The sequence below is a fragment of the Cyprinus carpio genome, chromosome A9, assembly GCF_018340385.1.
Source record: "Cyprinus carpio isolate SPL01 chromosome A9, ASM1834038v1, whole genome shotgun sequence".
Lineage (NCBI taxonomy): Eukaryota > Metazoa > Chordata > Actinopteri > Cypriniformes > Cyprinidae > Cyprinus > Cyprinus carpio.
This window is the reverse complement of record NC_056580.1, coordinates 6,651,977-6,670,447: the sequence shown is the minus strand read 5'-3', so window position 1 is coordinate 6,670,447 and position 18,471 is coordinate 6,651,977. Positions and strand designations below refer to the sequence as shown.

Genomic DNA, 18,471 nt, shown 5'->3' with positions numbered 1-18,471 from the left:
AAGAAAGAAGGCATACTTTATTGTTGCTGCCACCGCCGCCGCCGTGTTGTGAAGAAAAATACTTAGCGAAAATATTTTGTTTGGTCTTCCAAAAGAGGACACAACTAGAAATCAGTGGTTAAGTTGTATTTACAACACTGTTCCAGAATAGTTGCACAAATTCAGTGTGCAGCACATTTTTGGAGTCTGTTTTCTGACCCGAAATCACGATGCTGGCTGTTCTGATCACAGTCTGTAAGGACGTTTTATGTAAAGGTTTTACCACTGATGAGTCAAATGTGAGTTTTGCGAATGCATTTCTCCGACACAAACGCAACGCTGCGCATGTTTACGCTGCGCGATGCAAGTAAAAGTCATTATAATCCGTAATTATGTCCCCACTGGATTCAACAAATGCCTCGTTTGTAATGGATTTGATTGGTTTTGGCGCCAGTTTTATTGGTTATTGGCACTGGTGTTCTGATGATTTGTGCTACCCTGTCAGATTTTGCTACCTACCATTAAAACAGATGGTAGCATAATTCGTGAAGCAAAATCCTTTATTAACATGTACACCTAATGTTACCCCAGCGGTTCTCAATTCCAGTCCTCGCTCCCCCCCAGCTCTGCATATTTTGCATGTCTTAATTCGGAAGCAAAATTGTTTATTATAATGTGCACGTTAGATTTGAGCTCCGTGCATGAACTGTGTTCCCATTGACATGGTCCCTACACAGTGTTCATTGCTCCCTACTCCCTGAGCAGGGGGAAATCTGTTGAAGTTTACCTCACTTCAGAACATTCATTCACGGATTTGTGCTGCACAACGTCTTCCCACACGGACAAGTGTGACATCATATACCTCTGTAAATAAATACAATTTAAATTCACATCTCGCACACTTCAGTGCACTTTGAATGGAACATATACATTTGCTTCAAACTGGAATCATGGCGGAATATCCTGTGATGTCCACTTCGCAGGGTACTTACGTTCGAATAGAACAAACGTCTGAAGTGATAAGAGAAACATACAAAATGTGCAGAGCTGGGGGGAGGCGAAGACTAGAATTGAGAACCGCTGACCTACCCCAACCCTAAACCTACCCTTACAGTTTGATAAATACAGTATTGGTAGCATAATCTCATAGGTAGCATTTTCTTTTGAACACCTGGACAAGGCATAACAGTACGGTAAGGGGCGTAACAATTCCGTCTCATAAAATTAAAATAAAAATATACTAAACATATGCTTAGTTTATATATATACATATATATATATATATATATATATATATATATATATATATATATAACATATGCTTAGTTTACAAACATAAACTATTGCTTTGACTAACAGAAACTGTAATTTATTTTAACATTTTTAATTTGTAATTTTGAAATAATAAACAGATCTAGTTTTATTTACATGTTTACTCAACAGTTTTTTTTTTTACCAAAAGTATGATATTGGATTTTTAGTTTGGAAGATATATTTTAATTTAATACAGCTTTTAATCCAACAAACACAATCACTGCTGGAAAAAAAAAAAGCTCAAAACATATTATTAAGGTCTTGTGACAGAGTGACAACTAGCCTCAATCTCCCTTATTTTGCTGGCCAGAAATGGCTCTTTGTGAATGCAGTCTTTATAAAATAAATTATAAAAACTTTATTGATTTTTCCAGAATGACTGGAAACACCACTGGAAAAGTAATGGATGTTCTTTGGTCAAAAAGTGTGGGAACAATGTAAAACCAAAAATGTGAGAATTGGAGAGAAATGTGATATCAGAAACGAGCCAGAACTCGACCTGTATTCCTCTGATACTATAGCCTTCAAGAAACAGATAAAAGATCAGGCAACACAGTGCTAGAGTAAAATGTAAAATCACAGATAAAGTAAAGCTCAAATGCGCTCCCTTTATAGAGTCAGATCTGCAAGATTTCACAGTGGTGGCATTAAACGTCCTTTGTGCTGATCCCTATAATGGCTATCAGAGGATCAGTGGGCTTGGAAGTTTGTGTAATGTGATTTTTACGCTCCATTTTCAGACCTAGACAAATGAACTTTCACTATTGCACGGCACAGAGACGGCAGAGCCTCGGTTTTCCCTCTGGGTTGTATTTTTAAGTTAAGGAATCAATCACCAGGGCCCGTGTTTGCCAAATCATTGCCTGTTTTTTCATCCTGTCAAAAGTTTCCAGGTGAAATTAGAATATTATCAGAGTAGAATTGCAGAAAAACATTTCATTGGTATGTGTGATTGTCATACAGTATATGTTACTGCCACATTTACACAGCAAGTAGAAGTATAAAAGTGTGTCCTTGTAAAACTACTCAGAGCAGAGGAAATGTTAATGTGTGCAAAATGTAATCTTTAATCATTCAAGGTCTTGGACAGAATCCAGTAATGCGATGTGTGTGTGTGTGTGTGTGTGTTCGTTTGATTTCTGTATTGTGCTCCATTAGGAGCTCAGAAATGCTCAAAGTGAAGAGATCATGGGAATTCGAAGAGAAGAGGAAATGGAGATGTCAGATGAAGACTTGGAGGAAAACCCCTGCAAAAAGATGAGAATGGAGGACACGGGTAGGCCTGTGATTAGCTGCTGTATATCATAATCATGATTCATTAGGATACTGGAAGCAGGGACTGACTGTGCCTAAAAACAAACCTAGATTTGAAGGCCTAACATCTAGTTTATATTCACTGTTTGTGGCTGTACAGTGCAATTAAAATGAACAATAAACCTTCAGTAAAGGTCACTGATAATTAGAGGATAAAAAGGAATGTGTGATAAAGTGAAACAGAGACCTTTGTTCAATGCCCACATAATTACATTTAATTAACAATTTAAATGTTTTTTGTTTTTTTCCTGCAAGGCTAAAAGTTTAAGATTTAATGTTTGTTAAATTTAATTAAGAATCTATTTAAAATTAAAAATAATAAAATGTATACATTTGTGTTCATTAGTGGGGTTAGGATTGAAGATTTTTTTATTTTTTTTATGTTTTTGAAAGAAACCTCATGTGCTCATCAAGGCTGCATTTACTTGATCAAAACAGTACAGTAAAATACAGTAATATTGTGTAACATTATTGCAATTTTAAAAATAGCAGGTTTTTTATTTGAATATAATATAAATGTCATTTATTCCTATGACGCAAAGCTGTATTTTCAGCAGCCGTTACTAAAGTCTTCAGTAATTTTGCTTCAGAGCTCATTCTAATATGCTGATTTGCTGCTAAAGTATTACTTTTCAGTATTATTAGTTGAATTTAAAGTTCAAAAGAACAGCATTTATTTGAAACTATAAATCTGAATGTATTTGTTATTAAAACATAAAAGTCTAATACTGTCATTTGATAAATGCATCCTTTCTGAATAGAAATATCATATTCTTTCAAAAAAAAATACTGATATCAAATTTTTAAAGGGTAAAAATAAATAATAATTCATAAATAAATAATAATTTGTGAAAAAGACAAATCAGTATTTTCCCACCAGCCCTTATTTATTTAATTTTCAATGATGCAAAACTGAATTGTTTATCATGTTTTAATTACTCTAACTGATGCTTTCAAGGCTATCACAGTTTCACATAATTTTAATAATACATCATCTGTCTGCCAGCTAAACATCACAAACCAATGCAGTTTTCATTTGCAAAGCATTGAAACACATGTGCATGATCAGTGAATGTAAGATAGACAGGTAGGGTGAGAGCAGCCCTTTTAGGGACATGTTTTATGCAATATTCAGAAATTAAGATAAAACACTGTAAATAAATATTCATTGTTAGTTCATAATACCTAATAGATTAACTCAGACAAATCAGTCAGGTCGAGTGGTCCATCAGGAAAAGTCCATCTCCATATAGTGACTGTCAAGTATCAGGTTAATAGTAATTCCCAATCATTCCTTGATTTAGTGAAAAAAAGAAAAAAACTTGGTTTAATGTCAAACACAATGACCCTGTTAGTCTCTAATCAAATCAGCTCCTCCGTGACCACTTGTATTTTATTAGCTTTATTTGAACAGAGCAATCACATCCTTCAGATAACCTTGAGTACAACAGCATTTGTGCTGAGATATCAACATGAGTGATTACACTCTCCTTCCTGCATGTATCCCACAGCAAATATGATTATGAATGATATTGCCTCGACAGAGAACGGCAGCAGAAAGTGTCAGGGGATTCTGAGCTCAGCGATATTTCACGACCTGTCAGAGCACACAAGCTCTGGCTCAATAAAAGAAGTATTTTCAGTGGCAGGAAGGAACATCTAATAGTTGAGATTCTCTGTTGACACAGCAGACCATGACCAGGTTGTTATGCAAACTTCACCATCGATTTCGGCTCTGAATCATAACCCTTGTCTTATATGATGCATATTAGATTGAACAACAGATCATATATTGCACCCTGATGTCAGTGAGAAACACTTTAAGGTGGTTAAACTGGTCAGCTAGTTTAAGCAAGGAGAGTTAACCAGCTCAGTCCCACCAGTTGAGTCAAGGAGATCTATGAGGTCTATCAGGCACAAGAGTATGAATTCATCACATCTATGCAACAGATTAGGGAAGCCATGAGACAAAGACTTTACTCCAAGTTCATGTCCTGTCCTTCTCTCTTCCCTCCTGTCTGAGAGCAGTGCTGTCTGCGCAGACATGTGCTTTGCGGGAGGAAAACGACAGTCTGCGCTGGCAACTGGACGCTTACAGGAACGAGGTGGAGCTGCTAAAGAAGGAGCAGGGCAAGACGTACCGTACCGAGGAGGATCACACGCAAGAACAACAGCTGCACTTTCTGCAGCAGACCATGCAGAACATGCAGCAGGTAATGCAGACGTCAGAGGGTTCAGGCAGCAGGTAATGCAGACGTCAGAGGGTTCAGCCTCAGCTGATTTTTTTGTCATAACAACATATCAAATGTTGAAAGTGAGACATTTTGAAATGTCATGCCCATAATACCTGGATTTTGGAAGCTACATTCCAAAAATGTTGGGACATGGAAGCAATAAGAGGCCGGGAAAAGTTAAATGTACATATAAGGAACAGCTGGAGGACCATTTTGCAACTTAATTAGGTCAACTGGCAACTTGATTGGGTATAAAAAGAGCCTCTCAGAGTGGCAGTGTCTCTCAGAAGTCAAGATGGGCAGAGGATCCCCAATTCCCCAAATGCTGCGGCGAAAACTAGTGGAGCAATATCAGAAAGATTTTTTAGAGAAACATTGTAAGAGTTTGAAGTTATCATCATCTACAGTGCATACTTCATCCAAAGATATAGAGAATCTAGAACAATCTCTGTGTGTAAGGGTCAAGGCCGGAAAACCAGACTGGATGCCCGTGATCTTCGGCCCTTAGACGGCACTGCATGACCAGGAATGCTACTGTAATGGAAATCACAACATGGGCTCAGGAATACTTCCAGAAAACATTGCCGGTGAACACAAATCCACCGTGCCATTCGCTGTTGCCGGCTAAAACTCTATTGGCCAAAAAAGAAGCCGTATCTAAACATGATCCAGAAGCCCAGGTGTTTTCTCTGGGCCAAGGCTCATTTAAAAGACTGTGGCAAAGTGGAAAACTGTTCTGTGGTCAGACAAATCAAAGTTTGAAGTTCTTTTTTGGAAAACTGGGACACCATGTCATTCAGACTAAAGCGGACAAGGACAACCCAAGTTGTTATCAGTGCTCAGTTCAGAAGCCTGCATCTCTGATGGTATGGGGTTGCATGAGTGCGTGTGGCATGGGCAGCTTACACATCTGGAAAGGCACCATCAATGCTGAAAGGTATATCCAAGTTCTAGAACAACATATGCTATATTGGCCTTGCCCCAACTTTTTTGAGATGTGTTCATGCCATGAAATTTAAAATCAATTTATTTTTCCCTTAAAATGATACATTTTCTCATCTATGTTGTATTCTGAATTAAATATAGAAATTTGAAACTTCCACATCATGCATTCTGTTTTTATTCACAATTTGTACAGTGTCCCAACGTTTTTTTGGAATCGGGTTTGTATTTAAAAATGTCATTTTTATTTATTTTTCCTGTGATGCAAAGCTGATTTTTCAGCATCATTACTCCAGTCTTCAGAGTCATTGATATGCTGCATTACTGCTCAAGAAACATTTCTTATTAGCAATCCTGAAAATGCCATCTTTTGTTACATTATTAATGTCTTTCCTGTCACTTTTGATCAATTTAATGGCTTCTTGCTGAACAGAAATATGAATTTCTTTCTTTCAAAAAAAAAAAAATCTTTGAATGGTAATGTATATATTTATTTTTGTGGGTGAATCGGAGAGAGTCTCTCAGCGGGTGGGTGTTAAGAGCCTCAACAAATCAACTTCCTGCTGACACTGCTGACTATCCAGCTACATGCAGCATGTTTGATATTATTGTCCAGTCACTGAGGCGGACTCATGACTCATCAAGTGACCAATTAAATCAAAACCTTTTGCAAAATGTTTGTCCCATGTCTTAAGAATCATCAAAGTAACTTCACACACAGTCCACTCAGTCTCTGTCTCTGTTGGAGAAAGATCACATCATCACATGTTATTGATATTTAAGGGAGGGCTGAGATTAAAGAACAACCTACATACTGTCTAGAAACACTTTTGACACATTCAAACATACGCAAAAGATCAGTGCGTAAGCGTTCAGTATGCTCTCACGTCAGCGCTCCATCTGGAACACAAACACTCACACCTCCATTAATTAGCTGTCAAATCAGTTTAAACGCTGATTGGACACAGTGTTCTTGATGACGCAGACTGTCATAGTGCAGCCATTAGCACAGGCTCCAGTGAGCTCTCTCTCTCTCTCTCCGTCTCTCTCATTTTACTTTGTACAGTTGCTTTAAAGGCTTTTATGTACAAGATCAATACTAATGTAAGAAATGAGTATCCTTTTTGTGGAAAGAAAAAGATGATGTTTAGAATTATATAGAGTGCAGTGGACCGTCGTTATTTAATTTAATGGATGGAGAACTTTTTCATTTCACTAACTTTTAGGTTTTAGTTTTAAACTTATTTTATGTATAAATTTTATGTCCCTATATATATATATATATATATATATATATATATATATGTATATTTTTGTTTTTTTTTATATATTTTTTTTTTTTATGTATATTTTGGAGGATTAGGGATAAAGGGGAACATAAAACTCTTAATTTTAAAATTCCATTCTTATCCTTTTCCTTCCGATACATGCTACAAAAAGCTGACCACATGAACTTTTGAACAGATATAAGAGTCTGACTCAGTCAACCTCACCACCCCATCTCCTCTTTCTTATCTTTGTCGTTTTCTGTGCAGTGATGTTTATGTGGTGTTTGTTTATGAGGGCACCACACAGCCCCACACACTGCTCATTGTTCCAGCCATCTGCTTTCTGTTGCTCACGATGCTGTTTGTCTCCACAGCAACTGCTTCGGCTCCAGGAAGAGCTGAAAGGGAAGGAGCTGGAGCTGGAGCAGGCCAAAGATGAGCAGCGCTACCTAGAGGGAGAGGTCCTCAGCTTCAGGGAAAAGGTTGGACAGATTTCATGGCCATATTGCTGAATAATCTGAATATCTATATGCATAATAGTGTTATTTGAGGGCACGAACAATAATTATGAGGAGCAGTGTTGGGAGAGCTACTCTGAAACTGCCATTACTCAATTTAAAGTTACCCTTTTAGCTACACTACAACCTTAATATTTTGCAAGACTTTATTATTTTGCAATCAGAGCAGTTATATGGTAAAAAGCAATGAGGATGGCACTGGCAATTAGGGTGACAATATTAACCAGCATTTTTTCCTATAAAATTTTTGGGGGAAAAACTATAATTTATGTAACTGAGCAGAAATTGTAGTGATAAACAACAGCATTTAACTAAAACTTAAAAACATTAATGCAACAGTAGGTATCAATCATTTTGAGTTACAATTTAAACTAATGAAATTAGGGTTAACCAACAAAAATTTCTTAAGATTTAATTATTATTATTATTCTTTTTTAATGCAATTTAAAATGCTACAAATTAAATTCTTCCAACCGATTTTAACATACAGCAATTGAGTGGTGGGCCTGAAATCAATTAATCTTATACATTTCATTTAAAAATGAACAGCTTGCATAGCACATTTTTTTGAGTGTGCCATAATATTATTTAGTAAAACACTACAAAAAAGAGAGAAGAAGACGTGATATGTTGCACAGACATTTGAACTGTCATATCACAAGAGTGGGGATAAATGAAAAACATTAAAGGATGTCTTCATTTCAATATATCTGTTTGTTTAAACTTATTTATTTATTTAGCATTGAAATGTAGAGACTATAAATTATTATTATTCTTTCCCTATAATATAATTGGATATAGTGCAAGATTTACTTTTGGACCACAGCTCTCAATTCCATTTGAATTTTGGTCCTTTGTAGTAAAAAGTTTGGCCAGCACTGTTTTACATGATCCATTTGCATGAACCAGTTCACCTATTTGTATTTCCCACTGCTTTGCAAGTGCAATAGTAAACTTTTTAGGCATGCTTGTTTGATCAGTTCTCTTGGCTGTAAAGCTTCACATGCAATTCATTATTGTGTCTCTACTCTTTGGAAAAGTAGCTTTTAGTATCTTCCCGGCACTGGTGGGGAGTTACTTTGCAGAGGGACACAAAGCCTTATGTAAGCCATTAAGAGCACTGTTTGCTTCAGATATACTGCATTTTGGCAGTGTCTGCCTCCTCATGTGTGACAGCGGGAAGCTCTACAGCCTGGGGTCACTTAGTGTCCTCACTCCCCCTGTGCATGCAGTGAGAAACGCAACTCAACATGGCAGCAGGAGCACAGGGTGCACACACCTGAAAGCAGCTACAGCAACACATGAAAAAGAGCAGGACAGGTTTTATTTTTCTCAAGTTTTTTTTTATTATGATTTGTTTTGTTTTTGTGAGGTGAACGAGGGGTTAGATGGATTGGCTGGTTGTTTTTGTTTTTTTTAATTTATAAGATAGAGTAGCATGTGCCCAGTCTTTGAAAAAAAATATAGATGCAACACAACATCTAGATGTGCTGAAAACATGCACAGTGGGCTCAAATAAGATTTAGCCGCACACAAAATTCAGCCCTAGATGCCATGTTAAATTTTACGCAAATGTAAACAAGGTTTCCTTGTGAAAAGAAGTACACTTTAGCGTACTTGCTATTATTTAAATAATGTACTTTAACAGAATATTCTTAAGTACAAACTGAATGTTTAAAAAAAAAAAAACTTAATTGAATGTTAATTGCAATTAAATTAAAAAGTATTATAGTATACCAATATAAATGTATATTAAATGCAATTATCTTACAGAATTAATTTAAGTAGTAAGGGGGACTTACTATATATTTCCTAATTATTTCTATTGTCTTTGAAATATGGTTAAAGTGTATTGCCGAAAAAGTAAAATATACGTTAATGTACTTTAATGTTAATGTTTTATTGAAACTTGTGTGTCATGTATTAAAATATGTTTGTAATTATACATTTGTTATGAAGTTGCAATTTAGTGCATTTAAAATGTTCATTTTAAATGCAATATTGAATAACACTACAATTAAAATTAGAATCAAGTATTTTACACGTGCTTTACTATGTCAACACATCAAAAATGTGCTTTAAAGCCCAACAAAAGATTATTAAAACAATGATTTAAAATGTACTTTAAAGTAAAACAAAGAAAACAAAGTTAAATTCAACATTATTATAAAGTACACTTTTAAAAGTGTACTTAAGTGTGTTAAAAAAAAGTCATGAAAGTGTAGGTTTTTTTTTTGCATACAATTATGAGGCCTTTTTCGTTCATTAACATGTTTTTTAAAAAATATATTTTTTTTATTTTGAGTGCTTTTTTAGTGAATATTTTTTTAAGTTTTTGAGTATGCTAAAAGTTTAATTTCACTTCTAATCCTAAAAGCAAACAAACTGCATTTAATATACAGTTAAACTACTATACATTTGCAATTAAGTTTCCAAAAAAAACCCTTTTTCTTATTTTTAGAAGTATGCTAAAAAGTATTTATTTTTCACAAGGCAACTGAAAATAGATTTCTACATGAATTAGAGATACAGGTTGAACTTAAGGAACCTTCTATTCTATTGAACAGCATGTCTCTCACTTGCAGCTTTTTAATCCGTCAATTTAAATGTGGTATCTGCATTGATTAAAAGGTTAGTTCACCCAAAAATTAAAATTAGGCTCTCCTAGGTGTATATGACTTTCTTCTTTCAGACGAATCCAGTCTTAGATCTTTCAAGCTGTTTAATGCCACTCAGTGGGTGTTGCATGAATCAGTCCAAAAGAAGTTAAATAAAAAGTGCCCATCCATTAAAAAAAGTGTCTCACACAGCTCCGGGGGTGAACAAAGGCCTCCTGTGGTGAATCGATGCGTTTTATAAGAAAAATATCCATATTCAAAATGTAATAATCACTTTAATGTAGCTTTCGCCAACAGTTGTATACAGAAGCAGTTCCGGGAGGATGACGTATGAGGTCAGCACTGCGCATGCGCTGGAGAGTCTCGTGAAAACCATCATTTGTTAACAGGAGCAAAAGAAGCAAAGTTTCCTTACTTTAGCAAAGGAAAACCAGTCTCCTCTTGGCTTATATCGAAATCCTCTGACATTCTTCTTTACAAATCCTTGTTTTGTACTTCTATTAGTGACTTCTTCCGCGTACGTCAAATACTGCTTCGTTTTACAACAGTGAGCGCAAGTAGACTTCAAGTGATTATTATGTTTTGATATGGATATTTTTTTTACAAAATGCATCGATTCACTACAGGAGGTCTTTGTTCATCTCCCCTTTTATGACGCTTTTTATTTTACTTCTTTTGACAGATGCACTGACCTGCTGAGTGCATACAGTGTGACAGTCCGCCTGGGAACTGCTTCTGCTCCATTCACAACGGAGGAGTGAGCGCAAGCTAGATTGCGCGGCAAGGGGGCTGTCGCGCTGGTTTTATGATTAATTTAAGGTTCGCCGGTTCCCCTACCTCCTTTCTTCCCGAATATGGATATTGGTTTCTTACAAAAATCCGCGGAAGATGGGCGATTCGTGGACTACTGGAGAGTTGCCGGGACGAGCTGTCCGTGCGGCGCCCTTTGCCGTCCGTCACGCCGTTCGCCCCACTGCTGATCCTGAATGGGAGGAGCAGGGAACGGGGGACTCCTGTGAGGACATGTTTTGCCACCGCCAGGCACCGCTTTGGTGGAGGGGCCGCGTGGCAGCGGATGGGAACGCTTCCCCTCTTTTCTCTGTTATACTTCCGATCTTTTTCTTGGACCCCAGGTCCCGCAGCCACCGTGAGCGGTTCCCCCCGGAGGGAAGGGGGGGGGGGGGGAGTTAGAGCGCGTCTCTGATGCACTGCGTGGGAAAGCGAGGCCGGTGGAGTGATGGGAAAGGAGCGCTGACCGGTTCTCGAGTCCCACGTATTAGGAACAGCATGAAAGACCGGCCTGGGCAAGACAGGGCTGTCGCGCTGTTTTTGTATTTTTATTATATATTTGTGTGTTCCGCCGGTTTCCCGCCTCCTTCTTCCCGTCTGACTGGTGGATGAGGAAGAGGGACGCGCTGCCGAAGTCTCCCGGGTTTCGGCACCAGAAGAAAAACTCCATAATGACGGGAAGAAGGAGCGGAACCGGCGAAACACTCAAATAAAAATATACACCTACTGTAGGACAGCCCCCACAGGGCGACTGCCGTTGTAAACACACAGTTCCTCTCTCGTCCTTCACTTCGTCGCTCCTTTTTTCCTGGTCCGTGGACTCGCGAACCGTGTGAGTGGAGCAGGTGTCGCTCATATCACCCACCGGCCTCGCTTGTGCCCCACGCTCTCGGCCCCCCCACTGACACACTTGAAAGATCAAAGACATTTTTAATATAACGCTGAACTGGATTAAATTGTAATATACACCTACATTAGGAAACTGTAGGATGCCACAGGGGTGAGTAAAACACAGCCTAATTTTCATTTTTGGTTGTTATGGTCTTTAGAGCTGTTTTTAGTTGTGGGATGTGACATTTTTTTGTAACTTAAGGTCTATAGAGCTGTTGTCAGTGTCATTTGGCACAACATGGTACCTTATCATTTGTGGCAGTACAGTGGCTTGCCCAGACGGAGGGAATAATGACCAGCTGGTTTGCATGAATGTTTTTTGACTGAGATAACAGGAACATCAATAGTCGTGGAGGTCCTGTGGAGCGAATACTGTTATTGTGCTCCTAAACGAACCCGCTAGCAGATGGAAGACATGTGTACAGTATTTTTAGAACCAGATGGGGTCTGCTTCCACATTTCAGAAGCGTGAAACTGCTGTGACCTTCTACAGACACCCTGGCCATAATGTATGAAATCACAAATGTGTTTCAGTAACCCATTTCTCACAAGCATCCATTAAAAATGTAGTATCAACTTGGCACACCCAAGGCTAGACTGAGGTTTCCCAGAGGTAACAGCTCCTTCACAGCTGCACTGCAAAAAAGGTCTCGAATAAGTGAGTATTTATGTTTGTTTGTATTTTTAACAGCTGTTGAACGCCATGGAATCAGTAGATTTGACAAACCACAACTCTGAAGGCCATGAAAAGGTAAGTCAGACTGATTCTGCATTACGCCCAGCATTCATCATGTCACTGGCATTCACCAGTGAGATTAGTCTGCAGTACCAGCACATATCACAAGAGGAGTGTGAACCGCTAACATATCATCATTCCTTCATCTCTCTTCACACCATGAGCTCTCTGGCAGAAGTTAATTTTAGACTACTGATCTGTATGTTCTGTGAGAATATGGTCTCCCTCTGCATAGAATAAAGACTCCCAAATTGAACAGTGCTGTAGAGAATGTCAGAAAACATTTTATTAAGGTGCAATATTTGCAGGGAATTGAATTTACTGTCTGCCTCGGCTTGTAACGTAATTAATGATTAATAGTTTTTATTAATATTGTGAATCAGTCTTTAGCTTTATATTTACTGTTTTAATTGTATTTTTTAAAATATGTCTTTTTATTGTGAATCAGTCTTTAGCTTTATATTTACTGTTTTAATTGTATGTTTTTTATTATTTTTTTTTACTTTTTTATTTTATTTTTTTACTTCATGTAGTTAATATAATTGATGTACTGATGACTGTTGTTTTTTTTTTTTTTTTTTTTTTTTTTATTTAAGTTTTTTTTATTTATCTAGTTAAAGTTTAGAAACAAATAAAACTTAGCAACTGGACAACCTTAATTTTTATTTAAATTTATTATTTTGCTGTAAATTTTTTTGTTTTTTTTTAGATCTTTATTTAATATTTAAATTTAATTTTTATGTTTTAATATTATGTTTTATGATTATATTTTATAATTATAAGTAGAAACATTTACTGTCACTACCACGTACTCCAGAAACCTAATTCACGTATTACGTGAAAAAAAAAAATATAAGGACTATAATCCCGCAAAATCAATTCAGTCTTTCAAAAACATGTTATGTGTGAAGCTTATAGAACCACTCGGATTTGTTGTGGTGTGACTTTTCAAAACATTAGCATGGATTCACCATAAGGCTAAGCTCGCAAAGGCAAAGGGAAATAGGGGAGGAGTCAAGAGTGAATCAGAGGCTGTTCATTTTTTTGTCAGAATGGCAAAACATTCCCCGTAATTTTGCACAAAGGGCTAGAAGAAACATGTTGTATCCAAAGTTTTCTTGCGCGTTAAAATTCCTAAAAACCATATGTCTCGGTTGAGTTCTTTTGTCGAATGGCAAAAGTAATTTTCACAAAGGGCTAAAAATGTTGTAAAATTTTTTATTGATTCTTAATTTTTGATTTTTGTATATTTTGTTGTTTTGGAATCTTTGTCATGGATCTTAATTGTGATTTTTTGTATAAATTGAAAGTTTCAAAAAACCACACCCAAAATCGGTTTTGAATGGGCATTTGGCATTCAGACATATATCAAATATGTGCACAGTTGAGGTATATCTACGAATTGTGTTTTGCATTTGTAATATTTATGAATATTATTCTTATATGAATTGCTTTTGTGAATATATATTTTTTCACACACACGTGAATTTTTTTGTTGTGTACGTGAATTAGTTTTCATAGTGAAATTGTCTACGCATGTGTGAATCTGTGTTTTTGCGTGAATTATAATTTGAGACTATCTGCTTCCATAAAGTAGGCAGATTTCCCCTCGTTTTTTAGTGGGCATGGAACAGGAAACTTTTCCACAGGAATTTTTCATATTTGGCTAAAGACACATACGCACTGCTGCATCCATTTAGATATTTTTTTCACTGAGGGTTTCTGAAAATGCACTGTGCAAGGACTTATAATTTTCATTTAACCTCTATGTGACTTACGGCCTGCCATTTTGAGCAGCATCTTGGAAGAAGAGCCTCTTAAATGTCAATAGGCATTGATTTCTCTGAACACAGTAGAATGCGGTGCATTTTCTGTAAAGATTAGTGGGCATACTCTGCCAGCTCAACAGTTTGCATGATCCATCTCTCTCTTATCTGCTTTGTGAAGGCTATTCTACATCCTGATACCTGTTTTTCCTTTGTATGCATGTGTACAGGGAGTCAATGGCACCGCCGCACTCTACCACCATCGAGAGAAAAAGAACGATGCTGTCATCTGGGGTCCTTTGAGATCAGAGAAAGAGGCTCTCTTGCTCGGTAATTATTCCAACTCCGCTTCATGCCGTTTTGATCTATAAAATATCTTGAGTCGTGTGCTGAGGGGCTTGTACCAGATGGGCTTGGAGGATTGAGTCCTAGCTTAAAAGCGCAGGAGGGCAAGCAGGTGTTTGAACCACTGTGATAACAATGACTTGGAAAGGCGAGGAAAGACAGGCTGCAACACCTCAGCCTTTCTGTCATGTTTTTGAATGATGATCCTTAGGAGGAGCTCAGGGGAGCTGTTCTTCTTTTTGCTAGGCACTTCATTGGCTCTTGCCCATAGAAGACCACACAGCCTTCGCTCTATCTAATGTCTGCACAACACTGCCGCTCACAAAGAGGACACATATACTGCACTGATGGAGTAGGGAGCCTCAGCCAGGCTCGGAGTACCTCAGCCAGAAAGGCAGAAAAGCCAAACTCATTTGAGCAGAACAAAGTGAAGGGACGGACTGAAGAACACAAATCGTTTAAGTCTCCAGGCGCTCCCGTACTAGACTGTTAGCTCTGAAGAGGACTTCTTACGCAGTTATTGGATTAGCTTTCTGTGAAAACATCATTTTGTATAAGCTTCCTCCGTTAGGCCATTCAAATGAGTTTGTTTGGTTAGATTTCTCGTACGAGTATACAAAAACAGATGTTTATCTCAGTAAGCACGATGCGCTGTAGCAGAACAGAGACGTATGGTGTTGGCTCAGCTATTCTGCATTGAATTTTAAAATCAGAACAGACATCTTGGGACTCCCCTTCCCTCCCCAAGTGCGGCTCTGTGATAGTAGGACTTGCTGAGGGAATTGAATGAGGTTCCTTGGTAATTGGCGACGTTACTGCATATAAATCAAGGAAATAAATATTGGCTCAGGCCCTCCAGGCAAGGCACTATATCCCGTGCCTCTGCATCAGTGCTTTACCTTTACAGGACCGCTCCAAAGTAATCAGCTTAAGTGGGGGAAGGATGGTGCTTCTGCTCCAGGCGGCATATTTATGACTGTGCCACTGCATCTCTACTAGTCAGAGGCAACATATGTTCATTAACAAGCCTGCTCTGTTGTCTGTCTCCCACACAGGAATCATATCAACCTTCCTCCACGTCCACCCATTCGGAGCCAACATTGAATATCTGTGGTCTTACATCCAGAGACTTGATACAAAGGTGATTATTTGTTTTAATTAAAATGTTAGTTCACCCAAAAATCAAAATTCTGTCATCATTTACTCACCTTCATGTCCAAACCTTTAAGACTTTGGTTAAACTTCAGACACAAATTAAGATGTATATTTAAACCTGAGAAATTTGTCTCTCCATTGAAAGTCCATCCAACTAAGCCTTTGAAGATCCAAAAAGATCATAAAGGCATCACAAAACTAATCCATATGAATTGGGCAGATTCGTCCAAGGCTTGTGAAGAGACTTCATGTGATGAAAATATTTCAAACTTATTTAGGCTTTAATATACATATAAACACTCATACATAGAGTGCATCACATATGGTAAACAGAAGCATGTTAGAACAAACCTCATTAGTTCTTGTGCATCCGAAAGGAAATGAAGGGTGAGAAAGTGAGTAAATCATTTTCATTTTCAGGTGAACTATCCCTTTAATGGCATTGAGTGCATGCAGGATTAATAAAAGATTAGAAATAATCTCATTTCAGTCAATATGTTATATGTGCCATATGTTTGTTATCACTTTAAAACCCTAAATACTGCATGAAATATCAGAGGGACTGTTTGCGTCCCGGTGTGTGATCCGCAATGGCACAGCACAGCTATTTGTGTCCCAGTAGCCTGGTGGAGCTTGTCCAGTCTACAACAAAATGCAAATTTCATGTGTCAGATGTGGCCTGGAGGGCACCGAACATGCTTTGACATTTTGCATGGTGGCGCTTGTGTGCAGGCGAACATTATTTGATCCAACTACCCTTCCCATTGTTTCCTGTCTACAATCTCACTGTCTTTATATATATATATATATATATATAATAAGAATAACTTCCCATTGATAATAAAAAGACAGAAAGCCCTAAAATATTAAGTTACTGTTATATAAGTATTGTATGTATTATTCTATTGTATAATCTAGTAGCATATACTTAATTTAATAACATATGCATGCAACTAGACAGAGAGCAGTAATATATATATTTTTTTTTTCCATTATGGTTCAATCAGCATCTACCAAAATAAATCATGTTCCACTATAACAGTAATGTCCATTTTCTAAATTTTAAAAACCAGCTGCCTCTGATTACCAATAACAATTAGCAAATCATTGATTCATCATCTTCAATTTTACAAAGTCTCTTTATTTCCTTTTGTAGTCATAAACTGGGGGCAAAGGAAGTGGCTGGAATTCGTTTCTGAAAATGTATTTATTGCTTTTGTTCATGGACGTTTTACCAGCCTGTGAAGTAAATTATATTGTCCATTTAAAAAAATAAAAATAAAAAATAGTCCTAACTTCTTTCAAGAAATGCAGCAAGATTATCTTATTCGACTCTAAATTGTAATTTTCTTAAACTGAGAGTAGAGAAAACAAGCCGTATTATAAACTGAAAAAAAGTTGATATATTTCCTGTCTAAAAAAAAAAAAAAAAAAGAACAACAGCACTACACAGTAACTGTTTGCAGGAAGCAAATGATGAACATACTGACAAACACATTAGTGCCTTTGATTGATTTCTAAGCAAACAGAGGCGAGGATGCAATGGGCAATTTTGTGTCTGTTTATGCACAAAATGTTCAACATAGAGCAACAATACCAATCTAAGTGTCACACTGCTTCGCTCATGTCTCATTCTTCAGATCTCAGCTGGTGAACTTGAAAGACTAATGGTCCGGCTGCCCAACATGTTCCAGCAGGAGTTTAGCGGTGTTGGAGCGACACTGGAGAAACGCTGGAAGTTCTGTGGATTTGAGACTCTTAAGTCGGTGTGACTTGCAGAGCAACATGCACTGACACTGAGGCTGCTGGACCTCTGGAGGACTGATCCAGAGTCAGCGAGAAGAGCCAAAGCCTCATAGACACAAACAACAGGCTCTACGCCCCGTACCGCCTCAGATCCGATGGCTGCTGCTCTCCAGAGGAAGTGAGACTCTACATGCGGCGCCGCATCAGATGTATTTTCTTGAAAAAGCTCTTTCCAGACTTCTGTGCTGATTGCATAAGGTATCTGTCAGTGGCATCGTCCCTGAAGACTGGGAGATATCCAGGAATATCGTGCCTCTCGGTTAAAAATACGGAATGCTGAATATGGGACACTGATGTTTGATAGCGGCCCTCTGCGCCCATCAAAGCCAGAGTGTATGTGAAGACGATTTCTGCTTTGAAAAATTGTTTAATTCATGGCCAAAGTGTTGGAGCTGATAGACAACAGACAGTTTGCTGTGTTTCAGGCCTTCCATGTTGTGTAGATGATGTAACTATGTAACATGTTCTTTGTGTCTTGATGCACTGTTGTTAATGGTCTGCTTATGTAAATTATGATTTTTTAAAAATCAATTAAAAACTTTTTATCCAAAATTTGAAGCATTTAATTGGAGAAATCAATGCATTTACTACAATCTTAAAAATGAAGGTGAGTTTTTTGTAGCTGTGCCATAGAAGAACCGTTTTGGGTTCAAGAACCTTTCAGTAAACAATTCTTAAAAGACCCATTTTATTCTTAGTGTGAAGAAACGTATTCCATTATAAAGAACCTTTTGTGGAATGGAGTGTTAAAGCTTCTTCATTAAAGCAAAGATGCCAAATAAAGAACCTTTATTTT

At 37.4% G+C, this 18,471-nt stretch overlaps 1 protein-coding gene across 3 annotated transcripts in view; it reads left to right on the top strand.

Moving 5' to 3' along the window:
• Window positions 1-18,227, top strand: part of LOC109055252 (ecto-NOX disulfide-thiol exchanger 1) — an 85,251-nt gene extending 67,024 nt beyond the window's left edge. For 2 of the 3 annotated variants that reach the window (XM_042763299.1, XM_042763300.1), the window contains exons 9-15: window positions 2,452-2,569; window positions 4,636-4,820; window positions 7,426-7,533; window positions 12,559-12,618; window positions 14,600-14,699; window positions 15,770-15,855; window positions 17,510-18,227. In XM_042763299.1, coding sequence (XP_042619233.1) covers window positions 2,452-2,569; window positions 4,636-4,820; window positions 7,426-7,533; window positions 12,559-12,618; window positions 14,600-14,699; window positions 15,770-15,855; window positions 17,510-17,641 — 789 coding nt within the window. In that variant the 3' untranslated portion in view covers window positions 17,642-18,227. Of the gene's footprint in view, window positions 1-2,451; window positions 2,570-4,635; window positions 4,821-7,425; window positions 7,534-12,558; window positions 12,619-14,599; window positions 14,700-14,960; window positions 15,720-15,769; window positions 15,856-17,509 lie in introns of those variants that run through there. The other variant, XM_042763301.1, reaches the window with a different exon arrangement.
• The last annotated feature ends 244 nt before the right edge of the window (window positions 18,228-18,471 follow it).